At 36.4% G+C, this 17398-nt stretch overlaps 1 protein-coding gene across 3 annotated transcripts in view; it reads left to right on the top strand.

Annotated features, from left to right (window-relative positions):
• The window catches only part of OLA1 (Obg like ATPase 1), a 107480-nt gene that overhangs the window by 85065 nt on the left and 5017 nt on the right, over nucleotides 1-17398 (top strand). For all 3 annotated transcript variants that reach the window (XM_064451626.1, XM_064451627.1, XM_064451628.1), the window contains exons 8-9: nucleotides 14723-14863; nucleotides 15546-15642. In XM_064451626.1, coding sequence (XP_064307696.1) covers nucleotides 14723-14863; nucleotides 15546-15642 — 238 coding nt within the window. The remainder of the gene's footprint in view (nucleotides 1-14722; nucleotides 14864-15545; nucleotides 15643-17398) is intronic.

The raw sequence follows: 17398 nt of genomic DNA, 5'->3' as shown, positions 1-17398 counted from the left end.
TACCCATGTGGAACTGGAGGAGAAGGGATGGGTTTATGTTGAAGGCATTTTGCATGCGTGGAGAGTTGGGGATGGAGAACTGGATTTTACTTCTGTCTCTTTTTAGATTTCTGCGTGTGTTGCCAAGTAAGGAAACTTCCATTAAAATTTTCACATATTTTAAAATAATCATGTTCTTAATTTTCTTCATTTGACCAATCAGGATAATGAAGTCCAGTGTTCTCATTAGTGCTATCTTAAAAATGTGTATCTTGCCCAAATTTTGAAATTATTTCTGCCAAGCTGTGATACAAGTACTGCAGCCACCTCTTCTGCCTTGCCCATGTTCTCCTCATGAGTGGTACTGGTACCTACACACAGTGTTATGGGCTACTTTTGACTTTTACTATGTTGTATTTCAGAAGAGCAGAACACCTGAAGTCTAGTCTACCAAGGGTTTGAGCCTTTTTACCTTACAACAGTGATTTCCACTTTATACTCATTCTTTAAAAAGCAGTGATATGGTGCACTGAACAGCAGGTAGCATCTTATTCTGTGGCTCAGGGAGACTTTTTGAATGATCAGTCTGCCAGCCTACTGCTGCTGGTCAGCTGGCTAGCTCCAGCCAAGTCGAACATGTGGTGATTGAGTTCTTTGTGCCTTTTCCCCAGTGGAAGCATTGTTTTTTAAAAAACATGTAGGAACTTAATTTGTATGAGATTGAGACCCTTTGTCCCCCCTTTGCATTTCTGCATAGCCTTTATGTGCTTCTGAATTCACAAAGTATAGTGCTTCCTTTTAACTATATGGTAATCCCTAAATTACTGTCATCCCTTCTCAGCATTCACTACAAAACCAGTTATTGTTGGTAGCTACACAGTATAATGACTTTCATAAATTAATTAAGTTTTTTTTTTAGCAGTAGCTGATAGTTTTGCACTTAGTATTGGGAGGCTGTTCACAGAACCTCATTGCTGCCATGGGTTGAAAATGTTCTGCTAATTTCCAGCCTACGTTTTCCTATGGCTGGTTTATTGCATTGGTGGATCTGGCAGCTTTGTCCTGTAGATTAAATAGTATCTCATCTAATTGGTGTTTACCTCCAGTACTTATTTAAAGCAGGCATTATCAATTTTCTCTCTGTCATTTACATGAGGCTCCCATTCCTCTGATAATCTTAGTACCATTTGGAATTTAGCTGACCACAGCTGCACACAGTACTGCACGTGCTTTCAAGAATACCTTATATGCAGACACAATGCATCCCGTAGAATGAAAGGAAGCATTTCCAGTAGGATCTGTAGGTTACGTTTGCCTTTGTTGCATTGTCTCAGTGGCTTAGAGTTGCTCTGAAGAAGACTAATGCATTGTGGCCCCCCTTCTATGTCACTTCCGATTGATATGATGATGACCACGACTTTCCCTGAGGAAGATTTCTTCCACTTTTGTATCAAATGTAAGCTTTGCATTCAGCTAATATTGTGTCAAGGTCATTAATGCATTTAAACAAGATTGATCCTAAGTTTTGTCCGTGTGAAACTTCATTAATGATGCCCTTAAACACCAATTTGTTTTCCTGTTAACAGATCCAGTGCATTACTCAGTGCACAGTCTGTACAAATCCATTTCCACCTTTTCTCTGGCTGAATGAGTAGTTTCACACACAGCACACTATCAAATACTTTATAGATGTATTTCTCCTGCATAGAAAATCATATGTCGTATCAATGAGAGAATAAATTCGTCAGGACATGCTTTATTTTTTCTTTTAAACCAAAATACTTGTGTTTACCAAGGTTATATTCTGTGATCATTTCTTCTTTGATGGTGTCATTGCTTAACCAAACTAAGTCTAAAATAGCACTGTATCTGTTGATTAAGTGGCTCTTTGGTGGATAAATAGATAGACTATTATGCCCTAGAACAAGTGCCCTCTATGATTTTTAAAGTATTTTTCTTTTGGCTAGGTCTGTTTTTAACCATATATTACTTACTAGGGCTCTTTCCTGTTGAGCAGGCCTTTTCCAAACTTAAATGCTATGTCACTTCTAAAATAGAAGGAGAATCCATTTGAGCATTAAAACAGGAATGGTCCTTTTCATTGGTTACAGAACCTTTTCTTATAACTTCTGTGCTAAAAGAGAGTAAGCGTAAGAATTTAAGCAAATAAATGGTATTTCTAATGGTAAGAAAAAACCTGGATGCAAGCTGAATAATTCACAACTTCACTGTTGCTTTGGGTCTATGTATTATTTTAGTCTTCAATTGTGTGATTGGGTGAAGTGTTTTCAACTGCTGTTTTGGGTAAAAAGGATGAATATACAGAAAATAGAAATAATTTTATACAGGCTGTTACAATACACATTTACATCATAGGTTTTTCTTTTTCAGTGCAACCGTAGATCACACCAAATTCCTTATAGCATATCCCATGCATATTTGAACTACTTTGAAAAAGTGAAATGATGTGATGTTTAGCTACAGAGAAATGTCAAAAACAATGCATTTATGTGATATGAAAGATTTGCAAGTGCAAGCTAGCAATTGATAGTAATATTATAATTAGCTCTTTATACAGCCTGCTTTTTATTCATGAACATTTTCATTTATGTTGACAACTATCATGTATGCCACCACACATGGAGCCTTTTCTTTACTCAAAAGAGACTGAACATGAATTAGTATGGTTTTGGGCTTATGTTATGACTTTCTATGGAAAAATATTTTCTGGGCCAAGTCATAAAAATTAAAGTAGCTTGCATTTTAAGTTTGGCTTTTTGATCCTATTGTTATTGGTGCTAGTGTTTGTAAGGGTAAAACATACCATAGGGCACTGCAACTTCAAGATGGAACTTCTTTTCAGTCAAATAATTTTTGTTAAAATTGTTGGGGCATTGAATACATCCTAATTCCATAATTGATAAGAAAATGAAGGTAGGTAAAGTAGTAGTTTTATAATAAATGAAATTTTAGTTTTGTGTTTGCCAATAAAAATGTTTTGTACACACCCACCCACAGAATAAGAGTATTTATTTCTGACAGAAATTCACTTTGTCATTCCATTTTCAGCCATAAAAATCTTTGTGTCTTACAGATCCTTTGCTGTCCATCAGATAAATGGAGCGTAATTTCAGACACTGATCCAGATACTTATTTCTCCTTCTGAAAAAAATCAAAGTTAGTGTTCCCCTGGGACAAGTATGTTTTAGTAGATGATTCAGATATTGTTAGGTTTTTTTCATTCCACCATAGTTTAGACAGATAAACAGACTGTGTCTGTAGAATTGAACATTTTTGTGACAGCTTTTCAAATTAGTGAATGCATTTCATACAAGACATTTCTGCACACTGTGAAAATCCGTAACTCATTTAGTGTTTTACTTGGACATGGACATGTTCATATGACAGTACAGTATATGCTGTTGTATTTATTAGACAGTATTTGGGGTAAATGTATCAGCAGGTGGTAAGACTGGGACACAGCACATAATTTTACATAAGCAACTTAGGCACTTAAGGTCAGAGTTAGTTTCTAAAGCAGCATATGAAAAGGGGTGAGAGAAGGTGCTTTAAGAAGAAAGTGAGAACAGGAGATATAATTTAAGTGCTCTGAATTGCCCTCAGAAGAGTCTCTTGCTTCATTAACTATATAGGGAGCAGAGCGAGATTAGGTATCTAAATCAGGTGTCTGAAATTAAGCCTTGTATTCTTTGAGTTGCTGTAGTTTGAACATTAACCATTCAACTAAATAACTCTTTCATTGCTATAATGAGAGATTAGATGATGTTCTTTCTCTGGATAAATAACAAAGTTAATTTCTTATTTATTAAGTAGGATATTCCAGCCTAATAATAAATCTGGTCTTTTATTCGTCAGAAAACTCCCCACAACTTCATCCAGTATCACCAGCTTCTGTGATTCTTCTTACTCATCTCGTTAAAATTGTTTCTTAAAACATTGCTTGTAACATCATGTGATCACAAAATGTTAGTGCTTGGTAATGGTCCAAGGGGTAGGGGGAATAAGCAGGGTTTATTATTTTAAATCTAATGTTCTTATTGTGGTAATATTTGACGCTTGCAATTTTAACACTTAAATAGTTTTTAACAACTGATAGAGGGAAGAGAAAGAGAGCATTCCTTTGAGTTCTGTGGTCTCCAGAGGCTCCAGAGTTAAGATCACACAGACTAATTTTGGAGAAGCGAGGAAGGTGTCTCCATCTATCATGTGAGCAGGAGAGGATATTTCATCGAGAACTGGGGGAAATATTCTCACCCAGTTTGTTTAGGTTTCATTACATTGTTCTGTGACATTAGTGAAACCCAAGACTAGCAGATGTTGTGATCTGCATTTGCGTTACTCATTGCAGATTTCTAATTAGCACTAGTGGAAAATATTCCCAATTACTCTTTATAGGGTCTTATTTCAAATGTTAGTATATATTTATTTTATTACACAGGAGTTTTATGTAGATAATACATTTTGTTTGGGAGTATGGACTTGTATTTGCTTATGTGCACACATTACATAAAAGAATCGAAGAGTGTAAGTTCAAAATGGTGTCGTCCATTGTGCATTTCATTTAAAGTTTCTCTTGTTAAAGGATCACATGGTCTTTTGATCAAATATTCTATTTATGCATCGCTTATAATTCCTTTTTGTGGGGTTACCTATCACAGAATCACAGGTTGGAAGGGATCTCAGGGATCATCTAGTCCAACCGTTCTAGGAAAAGCACAGTCTAGACGAGATGGCCCAGCGCCCTGTCCAGACGACTCTTGAAGGTGTCCAACGTGGCTGAGTCAACCACTTCCCTGGGGAGATTATTCCAATGGTTGACTGCCCTCACTGTGAAAAATTTCCCTCTCATGTCCAATCGGAAGCTCCCCAAGAGCAACTTGTGTCCATTCCCCCTTGTCCTCTCCATGTGACTCCATGTAAAAAGGGAGTCTCCATCTTCTTTGTAGCTTCCCCGTAAGTACTGGTACATGGTGATGAGATCCCCTCTGAGCCTCCTTTCTCAAGGCTGAACAAACCCAGCTCTCCCAGCCTATCCTCATATGGCAGGCTTCCCAGTCCTTTGATCATCTTGGTGGCCCTTCTCTGGACCCCTTCCAGCCTGTCCACATCCTTTTTGTATAGCAGGGACCAGAACTGTACACAGGACTCCAGGTGTGGCCTGACAAGCGCTGAGTAGAGTGGGATAATGATTTCTTTCTCTCTGCTTGGGATGCCCTTTTTGATGCAACCCAGCACCCTGTTGGCCTTCTTGGCTGCAGCAGCACACTGTTTGCTCATGTTGAGCTTTCTGTCCACCAGGACCCCCAGGTCCCTTTCCACAGAGCTGCTCTCCAGCCAGGTGGATCCCAGTCTTTACTGCACTCCCGGATTTTGTTTTCCCAGGTGCATGACCTTACACTTGCCCTTGTTGAACTTGATAAGATTCTTGCTGGTCCACTCTTCCAGCCTATCCAGATCTTTCTGCAGAGCAGCTCTTCCTTCCAGAGTGTCTACTTCCCCACTCAATTTGAGACTTTGCTGTGATAGTGTTGATATGAATTGTCCTACTTTTTTTGTATGAGACCCTTAAGAATACAGTTTTTCATGTGACTTAAGAAGCCCTGTCAAGAGACAAAAGATAAAATTATCATTCCATAATGTAAACCTGACTATAGAATAGGGATTCTTTCCACTGATCTGTAGTTGCAGCTCAATCATCATCATTTTGCGCATGAGTCTTGTGACTAATATTTGCTGCTTCTGCTATAATTCATGTACAAACATTTGTTAAACTATTTTGTTATAATTTTCAAGATAACCTTTTAAAACTCTGCATTTTGTAAATGATAGCAGAAAGAACAACAGCATGTGACTTTCCAAAGACATCTTTTCTGTCCAAGGTACATGTGCTGCATCTGGAGCTTGTTATGCCTATAACTATGAAACGTAGTGTGCATGATCTGTTGCAGTCTGCATTATTATGCAGTTTCATCAGTAGTTCGATCTTGACTGTGCTTGATCCTTGCTGACAGCAACAGCCATGTCCTTTTTTGTCTTTTTTTTTTCTTTTTTTTTTTTAAAGACAGAATTAATTTTCAGAACTGGCAGACCAAGAAGAACTATAGACTGTAAGGCTTTTGCATACCAGCAGGTGCTACAGCAGCAGTGTAGTACCATTTTCATTATTGTTTAAGTCATAATTGGTTTGGACCACTTTAATGGGGACCATGATTGGGATAAAGAGATATTACTGAAGTATTAAAAATTAGATCAGAAATAAATGTTTTAAAAAGGGATTTCAAGATTTTTATTCTTCATGAATGATGCTTCTTACAAATGTTTAAAATAGGTTTACCTTGACTGACCTTTTGTTAGATGGAATTTGCTGTATAAGGCACTGAAAAAATCTTTTCTTACTGGGATCTCTATATAGATGAGCAGAAAAAAGGATTCTGGATTATTTAACTCTTTCTTGCTGTCTTTCTACCATCTTTATATTTTTTAATTTAAACTTGGTTGTAGGTAATCAACTTGGTTTTTCTATTATGCGTGCTTTCTTTCTCCTAGTTTTACAAGTATTTTGTCCATTAACTGCTATCCGTACTCCATTTACAGGTAATACCATGTTCTCTGATATTATTTCATTCACAGTTCTAACATCTTGCAAACCCAAAACAGCTAAACAAGTTTCATGTCAGTTAAGACAAATCTTTATATGAAATACATTCAAGAAGTGGTCAGTAGTATAAAGTTTTAAGTGAAATGTTATTCCCTTATTTGTTTTTCTTACCATACCATTAAACAGCAGTTATCTCCAGGTAGCTTTCTAGACCAGATAAACCAGGAACAGTATACTAGTACCATATTATGTTAGACAATTTGCTAACAGAATTATGTCTTGAGGGCATGAAGCGCTTTCATATGAATTTCCAGAATATTGCCTTGATTTTCTTCCCCTGTCAACTGATATTGTTTTCTGCCTTGAAGAATCTATTTTTAAGTGATCTCATACGGGATAGTTTTTGCTCAGGAGTCATGGCATATACAAGCATTCTTCAATAATAAACACCAAAATTCCTAATGGAACTTGGCTACGTGGCATTGCTCTTTTTTGGGTGGTAGGCTACCTTAAGGAACTGCTGACCTTAAGTCTTCAGCTGTTCCTTTTCAGTTATATTGGCACCACCAGTTGTAAGGATAAATTGGACAGTGAATTTGTCCAGCTTAAAAAAAAAGGGGTGGGGGTGTATGAAAGAAAGAAATTCTCACTCCCCCCCAGAACTGCTTTCTGCCAGATCATTTTTCTTGGTGAACAGCTAGTATTCTTGCAGGAAGGGTCCAAGCTCCATGTGCAGCTGGTAGCAGAAAAGCAAGTGTAACATCTGGATGGATAAGGAATGGGATGAGAAGCTCATGTCCAGATTATGAAAATGTTTCTTTAGAATCTGGGATGCAACACGAACTAAAATAGTAGGTGCAATACCGGTCACCCCATCTAACAAATGATTTTGCAGAATTAGAGGGGATTTGAGATAATGGCTGTGATAGAGATCAAGGCTCTGGAAAAACTTGCTTTGACATACATGAGGCAGAAAGCCTGGGATTACTTATATTTCAAAGGAGAATGTTAAGGGAAGTTTCCCTCATCTATAATAGATGGCAAATAACAGTGTTGATCAGGAACTTCTTTTCTTGATACAGTATCAGTTGAAATTACAATGAAGTTAAAAGTGTGAAATCCAGATCTGGTAGAATGAAATACTTTATATACCTATTCTTTCGTAAGATTCCTGAGGTGACAGAATGTGTTGCAAGTCCCTGAAAATGTTGTGGTAAAGAATTTTAAGGACTGCATTTTTCAAGGCTCAAGTCAATCTGTGTTGGAGATGTGAGTGACATCTAACATGTGAGAGAGGTTCTTTGTGTTTGTCTCTTGTAAGGTTCATCTGGATGCAATGACTAAATACTGGGGATACCAACATCGGACTCTGGGAAGCTATTGAGGAAATTAAAGCATTCAGGATGCACAGGATAAAAGAGGTTCTGAGTTGCTGAAGCTCTTGTCCTGAGGGGCTAAGAGGAGGCTCCTGGCCAGGGAGCAGCCCAGTGTGTGGAGGCAGTGCTTTTGTTCTGAAGTGTTACTAGAAAGTATTTGCAGGTGAGGGGCAGGGGGGTGGGAAAGGGCCTTTTGAAATCTAAGGATTGCTGTGTTCCTCCTGGCCATCTGGGAAAGGGAAATAAATACATTCATAAATGTCACTGATAATTTGAAACGGGATTGCCTAGGTCAGTAACAGTTACTTCCAAACCTTCTGTAGATTTGTCTCCTTCATAACAAGCAGACTATCATGGTGAGGAAGAAAGTACCTTTTTGTCTTCCATGTTTTCCTGTTTAGTCTTCCTTTCTCTTTATGTAGTGCAAGAAGAAAGGGATACCCTAAAAAAGGCAGGTAGCAAAAAGAGTTACAGCGTGTTAATCTGTCACAGCACAGTACCACCTGTGCTTTCTGCTTCCCATTGTTAACTACTGCCACTGACCTATGTTGTGACACAAACTTATTATATACATTGGTTTCATCATTTTCACCATAGCATTCTTTGTTGATTATATAAATTTGGAATGAAAGCTTACTGAGGCCGTGAATGTTTCGTATTTATTTAAGAATACATATACATATTCGTCTATACGTATGTACAGCACTGAGAAGAGTGGGACCACATCTTTGTGGAGTCTGTGCATGCTAACAGAACAGAAGAGGAGGACTTATGAAGGGTGTCACGCAGCACTGGTGCTTAGTTAAATTAGATATTCCTCTCCCATCCCACCAAATCGACTAAACCTAGTAGTACTCATATTAGAATGTTTTGGGACCTGGCCAAAAAAAAAAAATCATTGCCTAATTTATAATAATTTTAGATAACTTGTGGATAATAAGTGAGACTTCAAAAGACAAAAGAAAGCCAGAAAGAGGAAAGAAGAAACAACATGTTTTTAAGTCAATGAATTTTCCTTTAATTTCAAGAAAAATGTAGGAACAATTCAACTGTTCTTAATCACCTAGAAGCAACCCAGTTGTCTTTACAAATTCATGTTGGCTATTTATTACTTGTCTAAATTGTCAGATGACTAATATTTTGTTTGTGATAAATTTGATGGTCTTGCATATAGTGAAAAAATGTACTTTATTATATATTGGGAACTTTTTTAAGCCTTTAAATGTTTCAGTGCCGTACAATGTTCTCATAAATAAGACAGGAAATACTAGATGGAAACTGCTGGAAGTTGAGTGTGCAAGACTGGTTGGAAGACAATACACGGAGCATAGTTATCAATGGTTCACTTTTCAAATGAAAGAATATCTCATTATGAGGTCTGCAGAAGCGGCTGCTGGTTGAATACTGTTACGTATTTCTATTAATGAGCTGGATGATGAGCATTCTTGTTAGATCTGTAGATGACCCCAAACTAGGAGATGTCTAGGTATGTATAGAATAAAATCAGTGTTTAGGAGCATCTCAAGAAACAGAAGGAATCATTAGGAAAAAAAGGGCTACTGTGCAGCTTCTGAAAAGGCTTTTATGCAGGAATAATCAACTATGCAAATACAATATTAAGAATAGCTAGTCAAGCAGGGTCATACAATAAGTTATAAACTGAGCATGAGATAATGTTGAGGTGCTGTCACAAAAAAGCAAATACTACACTGGGTTTTACAAATAGGAGAATCACCTGAAAAATGCGTGAGTTAATACTCTAGCTGTTTTTAATGCTTATATTACAAAATTTTTGAGAGCTCTGAGGAGTGCATTAGGTTCTATGTTCTATAATACACATTAGGACTGCTCCCAGGAACTTCTAGACCAATTAGAGTACAGGAAAAGGTTCAAAGTTACAAGTAAGGCGTGGCTTACAAGGAAAGCTCAAAATGATGAAGACGGACCTCAGTTTTTAAGTATGTAAAATGCTGCTGTAAAGAAATAAGTGTGTATTTCAGTCCATAGTGTATAGGCTCGGTTAAACTAATGCATTTAAATTGAAATAAAGGTGGCTTAGGCTACACATATGGAAAACTTTTCAACAGTGGGGAACAAAGCACTGAACAGATTGAGTTTGGAAGGTTTTAAAAATCTGGGGTTGCTCAGACTGCCAAGGAGAAGAGCCTGTTGGAATTGCTAGGTCCTCTTGTTCTCACTCTACTCACACTGTAGATCTTTTTTTTTTTTTTTTCAGTCTTTTGTATGTTTTGATCACTTGGTTTGATCTTATCTCATTATCTACATGTGCTTCTTTCCTTCTATTGATGCTGCCTGGTATTTTCTTCCCTGTCATGCTGTTTTGTTTCTGCTGATTTCCACTTTTATTTCAGGTGTAGAACAGAAAAACAATTGTTTCTTTTCCATGAGTTAGATTGGGGGTGGTGGTGATGGTGGTGTTTGGTCTTGTTTGTATGAAAGTATATTTTCACAAATCACCTTTCTTCCCAGGGGTCAGTTTTTCAGGTCATCTTGTCTTGCAGGAGTCCCTGAGCTTAAGTTCTCTTTGCAGCTTCTCTCTTCCATCACTACTTCTGATTTCCATCTGAACTCTGTCTCTGTTCCCAGCTGGATCTCTCATGTGAAACTGTTATCAAATATCAGTTTGTAGTTCATGTACACTCTGCAACTTTTGTACCTCTTTATTTTGGTTGTCTGCAGGTTTTGGTTTCTTCTGCGTCAGGAACCATCACCATTTTAAAGTGAAGGCACTCTGTTCTGCACAAATGCCCTTTCGGGTGCTCTGTGCTTATTGGCCTTCTCAGTGGGTGCCCTCATTCTTGAAGCTTTCTCCAAGGTCTGTTCTGCATCCTGATTTAGTATCCAGGAGTTAACTCTGGTTGTTGTCCTGATCCTTCTGCACTTGAAGTCACTGGCTTCTTTCATTTACTTTTTCCTTGTCAGGCTGATGGAGAGTTAAAAACTGGAATGCCCTTAAATGATGCCTCTATCAAATTTTGGAATCTAGTAGTGGCAAGAAAACATCTTGGTCTTCACAGCTTTTCTGAGTTAGTAGCAGATATGCTGACATGCTTTTGTCCTTCTTTTTCTCCTTATCAGCCAACAGTAGCAGTGTTAGGTGGAAGTGAGCATCTTAATTCCTCTTGGCTGTTTTCCCTGGTCAGAATTTTGAGTGCTGCCTTCACTTGCAAGTTATTCAGAGCTAGTTTTGTTCTTGTCTCGATTTTGTTCTTGTGTCAGGTTTTTACACAGTTGTATTTTTATTTGAGTTTTCAATTTAACTTTTATTTAAGATTGTCTTTTTGCCATCACAGAATCAATGGTTGTCTTACTGTCTCGTGGGTCTATATTTTTTCCAGAAAGTATATTTTGTTCATTTGTGGCAATTAGAATAAAATTGCAATTCAGGAACCCTCTGTTGGCGCACTCCTCCTCTCCACAGAACCACCTTGGAGGAAAGAACCAAGCCACCTCAAGAGGGGAAGGCCATTGAATGTCCAGAAATGCTCTGAGATCTCTCACTGTTATTACTAAATAGTACTAGAAGAAGCCTTTCTTCTTTCTGCTCTATGTTTTATAATCAGAATTAACTCTACTAATAATGGCATTTTTAGAAACCTAATTACAAAAGAGGATATTTTAAATTGCTTTTAGTGTGTAAACTGTTTTCACATAGTTTTCAGTTTACTTTGTCAAGAAGGGTTTTCATCTTGAGCACTTTCTTGTTCTTTAAAGTAGTTTCAGCTGTTAATCATGGTCATGGGTTCTGCCAGTTTTACTGTTTTACTTTTCATTTTGTTGCATTTTGGTATTTTTTTAACTGAGATTTTCTTAAGTGTTAATAGCCTTTTCTCTCAGCCTAAAATCCAATACCCTTCATTACTCATTATCAAGTACAGCATGAAATACAGCAATACAGCATGAAATCCTGGAGAGATACTCCAGGATTTTGTTATCTTAACACAGGCCCAAATGAGTGTACTAATGCTGTCTTTTTACAGATGTACAGCATTTCCATGGAAAAATTATGTGCTCAAATAAAACAGATTTGACGTTAATTGTTACCATTTGTTAAGAGAATTTTCCTATGTTTAGTACGCTTGGTTATCCCTTACAGGAAAGCAAACTTGTGCTATTTATTAGTCAAGCATTTTTGGCTCTGGGGAAAATTTAGTTTAGAAATATATCGGTATTTATGTTGGAGTATTTACTTTTTTGTTGTTTGTTTTCTTTATTTTGATCACCATTAGGGGAATTCCTTGGTACTTTTTAGTAATTCCTGTGACATTGAAAGTCACAAAAGTGAAAGACTCGGGCAGAGAACCCAACTGTCTGTACAGAGTGGGATGCAGTACCTTATTCTTTTAGTGAGGCTGTAGCAGGTCTGATGTCAGTCACTTCAGAGACCTTTAGACCTCACTGCTCATTTATTGCTAAAATGTACCAGCTCTGCTCCTGCATTATGAAGATCATCTGTCAACACTTTGAGATATTCTCCTTTGTTATTAAGCTTGTGATGCTCTACACTGTCAGGTTTTTTGCCAATTATAGTTAAGGTACAATGGTGTATTCACTGGATCAAAGTCTCACACTGGCGGTAGAGGAATGATTTGTAAGTCTTTATTCATCTGAATTGTACAATAGAATACCTGAGGAATGCAAATAATCCCTCTAAGGACTCAATAGAAAAGCTGTTAAAATGACAGTCTAAGACTATTATTATTCTGAATTGGTGTTTTAGCCAAAGTAATTATTTCTTATCTTGTTGTCCCACAATAGTTCTTAGTTTATTAGTTATGATGACCATATTTACCAAACAGAATTTGAATCCAATTCTTGACATTACTTTCATGCTCATTTCACTTTTTCAAGTTTACATGTTTCATTCTGTCTCTCACCTGGAACATTATTTAATTAGTCTAGAGACCAGTGTTAGATACTTTCTTAAAAAAAAAAAAATATAAAAAAGATGTATGCACAGATGTTGAAGTACACTTGCAAATAGCAGATCCATTTCTAGATAAAATTTCTGTAAAAGGTTGGCATTTATAAGCTCTGAACTTTGATATCCAGTTTGTTAGCCAAAATAAATTAGTTAACTACAAATGTCCGTTTCAGAAGTGCTGTTAAATGTCACATGTCACATTCAGAAATGCACCTTAACTGTGATTTTCAGTTCAGACGTTTCTGAAGGCAATAGTGTTTTAGCATCAGTCCTGGATACCAGGCTATATTTTCATTGGATAACTGGAGGAAAAAAAAGATTAGTATAATGAGGATTGAAAACCACTGATGGGGTATTTACATAACTAAATGATAGAAGACCAGCCATATATAACAAACGTGTGAAAACTGTTGAGTGAACTTTTATATTCTTTGTCCCATCTAAAACCCTACTCAGTGGGCCATGCACTTAATCTCATAATAGCTCTGATCCCCTGCTATTTTCTTTGACAAATGTGTGTTGATGAACTTGTGGTTCAGTTCATTTTTTTCTGAAGTGACATTTGCATTGATTATTTAAAGGTTTGCAGGCCACAGTTTCAAAGCACTTTAGTATAATAGCAGTTAAAACCTTAGTCTAAATCTTGGAGATTAGCAGGACTAAGAAAAAAAACTCAGCAAGCGCAAAACCCTGTGCTGCATGGTGGGTGCTTCAGGTCTGAAACATCTACAGCACCCAAAGTATTGTATTTTGTACTTTGTGTCTTAGCGTACAGGAAGTGTTCCCATGCCTCTTGTGTTTTCTTGTTGAGCATACAGAGTTGTCATTCTTACCATTCACACCTGTTCAGAAATAGTGCCCTATAAATAACATTGGACTCCTTACAGGTAATTTATGAATGTCTCCCTTAAATACAAAATAAACAGTATTTGAAGTCATGACTGTGATGCCTGTGTTTAAAGATTGTTTAAACATCAACTATTGCTGCAAATATTTTCTGAATTTTTAATAGGATATTGAACATTCAAAAACTAGCTCTAAATTTGTAGTTTTGTTTAGCTTAAAAAAAAAAATTATGTTCAGCAAACTATTACTGATGCTGCCAGTTATTGAAGATGAAGAGAAATAGGAAATTTGGTTCTTTATTTAAAAATAATAGTAGCATAATACCTAGAAGCTTTGCCCTGGGGAGATAGTAGAAAGGTGGGAGAAACTAGTAGAAACACGGCCCTGTATACATTAGGTATGGCATACTCCAAGATCAACAGCCAGAAAAAGCGGGGTGCTGCTTGCTATCTAGGAGTTTATGGAGTGTAGTGTTCTTTTCTGTCTGCTAATGTCAGCTGCCCTAGCCACTGAGATGCCTTTTTTTTAAAAAAAAAAACAAAAAACAAAAAAACACTGAGAAGAAACTGAAGACCCCCAGTTCTACTGCATTTGATAATTATCACTCTTGGAAGTCTCAGAAAAATGTGCGTCCACAGATCTACAAAGTTTTATTCTGTTAGCATTTTCGATTGCAAGTATTTAACCTCTACCAAAAACCTAGTTAATGTCTCAAATTATGCCTATTTCTGATAGATTAAATGCCAAACAGAAACCAAGAAACAGTGAAATGTTAATGGAGTACACCTGAAGCAATTGCTGCCTGTTAATGCCTTGACCTTGGAAAGCAATACACAAAAAGATGGCATCATAAAACCGTGCAATTCTTATGAATATGTATGTGCTACTTGATAATAATGAATGTGGTACAGCCATGCATGCACTACAAGATAATGTTGTGCCCTTTGTTGTGTACAGGTTGATAAAAATTAAAGAGTGGGTGGACAAGCACGACCCGGGTGCTTTGGTCATTCCTTTTAGTGGGGCCTTGGAACTCAAGTTGCAAGATATGAGTGCTGAGGAGAAACAGAAGTATCTGGAAGAGAACATGACACAAAGGTTAATTAGCATTCATTTTCCCTACACTTTATTATCAACTATTTCCTTGCAGTAATTTAATTGCTTGCGCTGATAGAATAATAAATGACAGAGTAATTACCATTATAAAGAGAGAATCTTCTCCTTTCTTTACCATGAGACAGAGTGAAAAGATTTATTTTAAATTAAGTTTTTAACTGTCATCTGTCATCTCTGTACAGTGTTTTAATTATAACATAGGTATTAGTTATGTATATTTTTGAGAAGGAATGATCACCAAAACTGTTTCGTCATCCATGGGGAATAGGGATGGTGGAGAAAAATTTGCCATAATTTTTCTGAAAAACTATAATAAATTGTTTCAATATTGAATTTCAGTTGAACAGTTATGCTTTCGTGACCTGGAATCCTGAAAACTGCATGAGACCAAAAGTGCTGCCTGATAGGGTGATTTAAATTTATCCCATATTTCTGTATCCTGCCAAACAAACAAATCAAAATACAGTATTTATGATGCTGCAGTAAAAAAAGTAGTTCTTCTGAAGAAAGTTCAAAGAAAAAGGCTCCTGTGATTATTGCTGTGTTTAAAAGTAGACCCAGCATCTTCAAAATATATGATGTCTTTCCATGTAAATTGATTACTTGGGGAATTTAGCTGTTTTATGTGTATATGTTGAATGAATTGGATTCAATTTTTTTTCAGTGCTTTAGCAAAGATCATTAAGGCTGGATATGCAGCACTCCAACTAGAATACTTTTTCACTGCAGGCCCAGATGAAGTGCGTGCATGGACCATCAGGGTAAGATTCATACTTATTCATCAGCTATATCCAGTTCCACACTATTGAATTCAGATTGATATCACTGACTTTGAAGTTTGTCATGGTGGCGGTTAGCTAGTCATTACAGATGAGGTTTTTGTCCAGGATAACTTTAATTATTTGTGAGCTGCTGAACAGTGAAAGTGGAGCTGCATTGATTGAGGCAGGTAACAATTGATTCTGCCTATTACATAGTCTGAATTTCTTCATCCTGTAGAATCTGTCTACCCTCCTCCTGTGGTCAGAGATAAGACGTACCAGTATTGTGCTTGCTTAATCTGTGTGACTGGGTTTGTCTGCAGTGAAATTGATGTTGCTTTTCATTTTGTATTCACTAAGTTTGTTTGGGTTGCGGGTGGTTCATTCCTCCTTTGCTTTGCTCGGATTACATTTTCAGCAATAAAAGCAATATAACATCATTATATTCCTCATGGATACACAGTTGGGCTCAAAAACCTAAAATCAGTGTGCAGTAATTCAGGTCTTTTACTGACTTTAATATTTAGACCTAGTTTATTTTGGTAGCTTGTGTGTTTATCTGGGAACTTATGTAATGCTTAAAATTACATTATGTATTTTAAATATTGACGTAGAATGATTATAGCCATACAGATTGACTAATTTATTCCCAGAGGACAGTACGAGCTGAGCTGTAGTGGTTTGCCTTTGAATGTAAATATGTTATATTATAATGATTAGTATTGAAAAATATTTTGAAATGCATGTAGTTACAAACTCTATCTTAAAAATTATGAAAATGGCAACTTTTGGAGGTGCATAGCTGACATTGAGCTTTTATTCTTTGCATCAGTGTGTTTAGTGCTGTGCAGTGGATTTCAGTGCCGTATTTCATTTCATTCAATGGAATTAATTTGTTTTCATTAATCAACATAATTTCCAGTAAATTTATATTTTTATTAGTACTGCTACAGGTGTTTGTGATATGTTTTAGCACATTACACTTATTTTCCTAAAAGCACATTTATTTTTCTAGCTTTTTCATCTCATCTCCTTTACATGATAACTGCTAGCTATGCAGTCCTTTAAATAGCTACCAAAATAATGTAAAAGCAGAAGTTTTGTTGTTCTAATTTTTGCCATAGTTGTTAAAAGCACGTTCTGAAACTCCACTGTTTTCAGTAGGAGAAATGTTCGCCCTTTATTACAAAATTTGAAAGCTGGTTTATCTTAAGACTGATTGTAAGTATCTTTGATTTAATGTGCGAAGATATTTAGTCAGGTAAGCATCAGTGAGTAGCCATATTAACCCAATACATCTTTTATTGTAAAAACTGTGCTTTACACTGTCAGACTCCTTAGCACTTTAACATGCTTTATTAAGCAGCCTTTAGGTCATCATTATTTCTCAAATTTCTCTCCATGGTTGTATGTGCACAGAATGTATGTCCTTGTAATTTAAGGCATGCAGTTATAATGCATTCTCCTTTATTGCATAAACTTAAATTATCTTGTAATAGTTGCCTGTGATTTTTTATTTTTTAGTGATTCAATTGTTGACACTTTGGAATGAACACTCATTTTGTTCTATATTAGACTTACTAAAATTATTCTGAAATAAAAATAAGCTAACATGCAGGGCTTGAGATTCATAAATCATTTTTTTATTACAAATGTGGTTTGCCAATGAATGTTATCATTTAATTGAAATTATTTGGACGAAAGTAAAAGTCTTAAGTAATTCAGATTTTAAAGTTATTTTAAAAATCTTTATTTT

Source organism: Phalacrocorax carbo, chromosome 5, assembly GCF_963921805.1.
Source record: "Phalacrocorax carbo chromosome 5, bPhaCar2.1, whole genome shotgun sequence".
Lineage (NCBI taxonomy): Eukaryota > Metazoa > Chordata > Aves > Suliformes > Phalacrocoracidae > Phalacrocorax > Phalacrocorax carbo.
The sequence above is the reverse complement of the archived record's forward strand: the minus strand, read 5'-3'. Positions and strand labels throughout refer to the sequence as shown.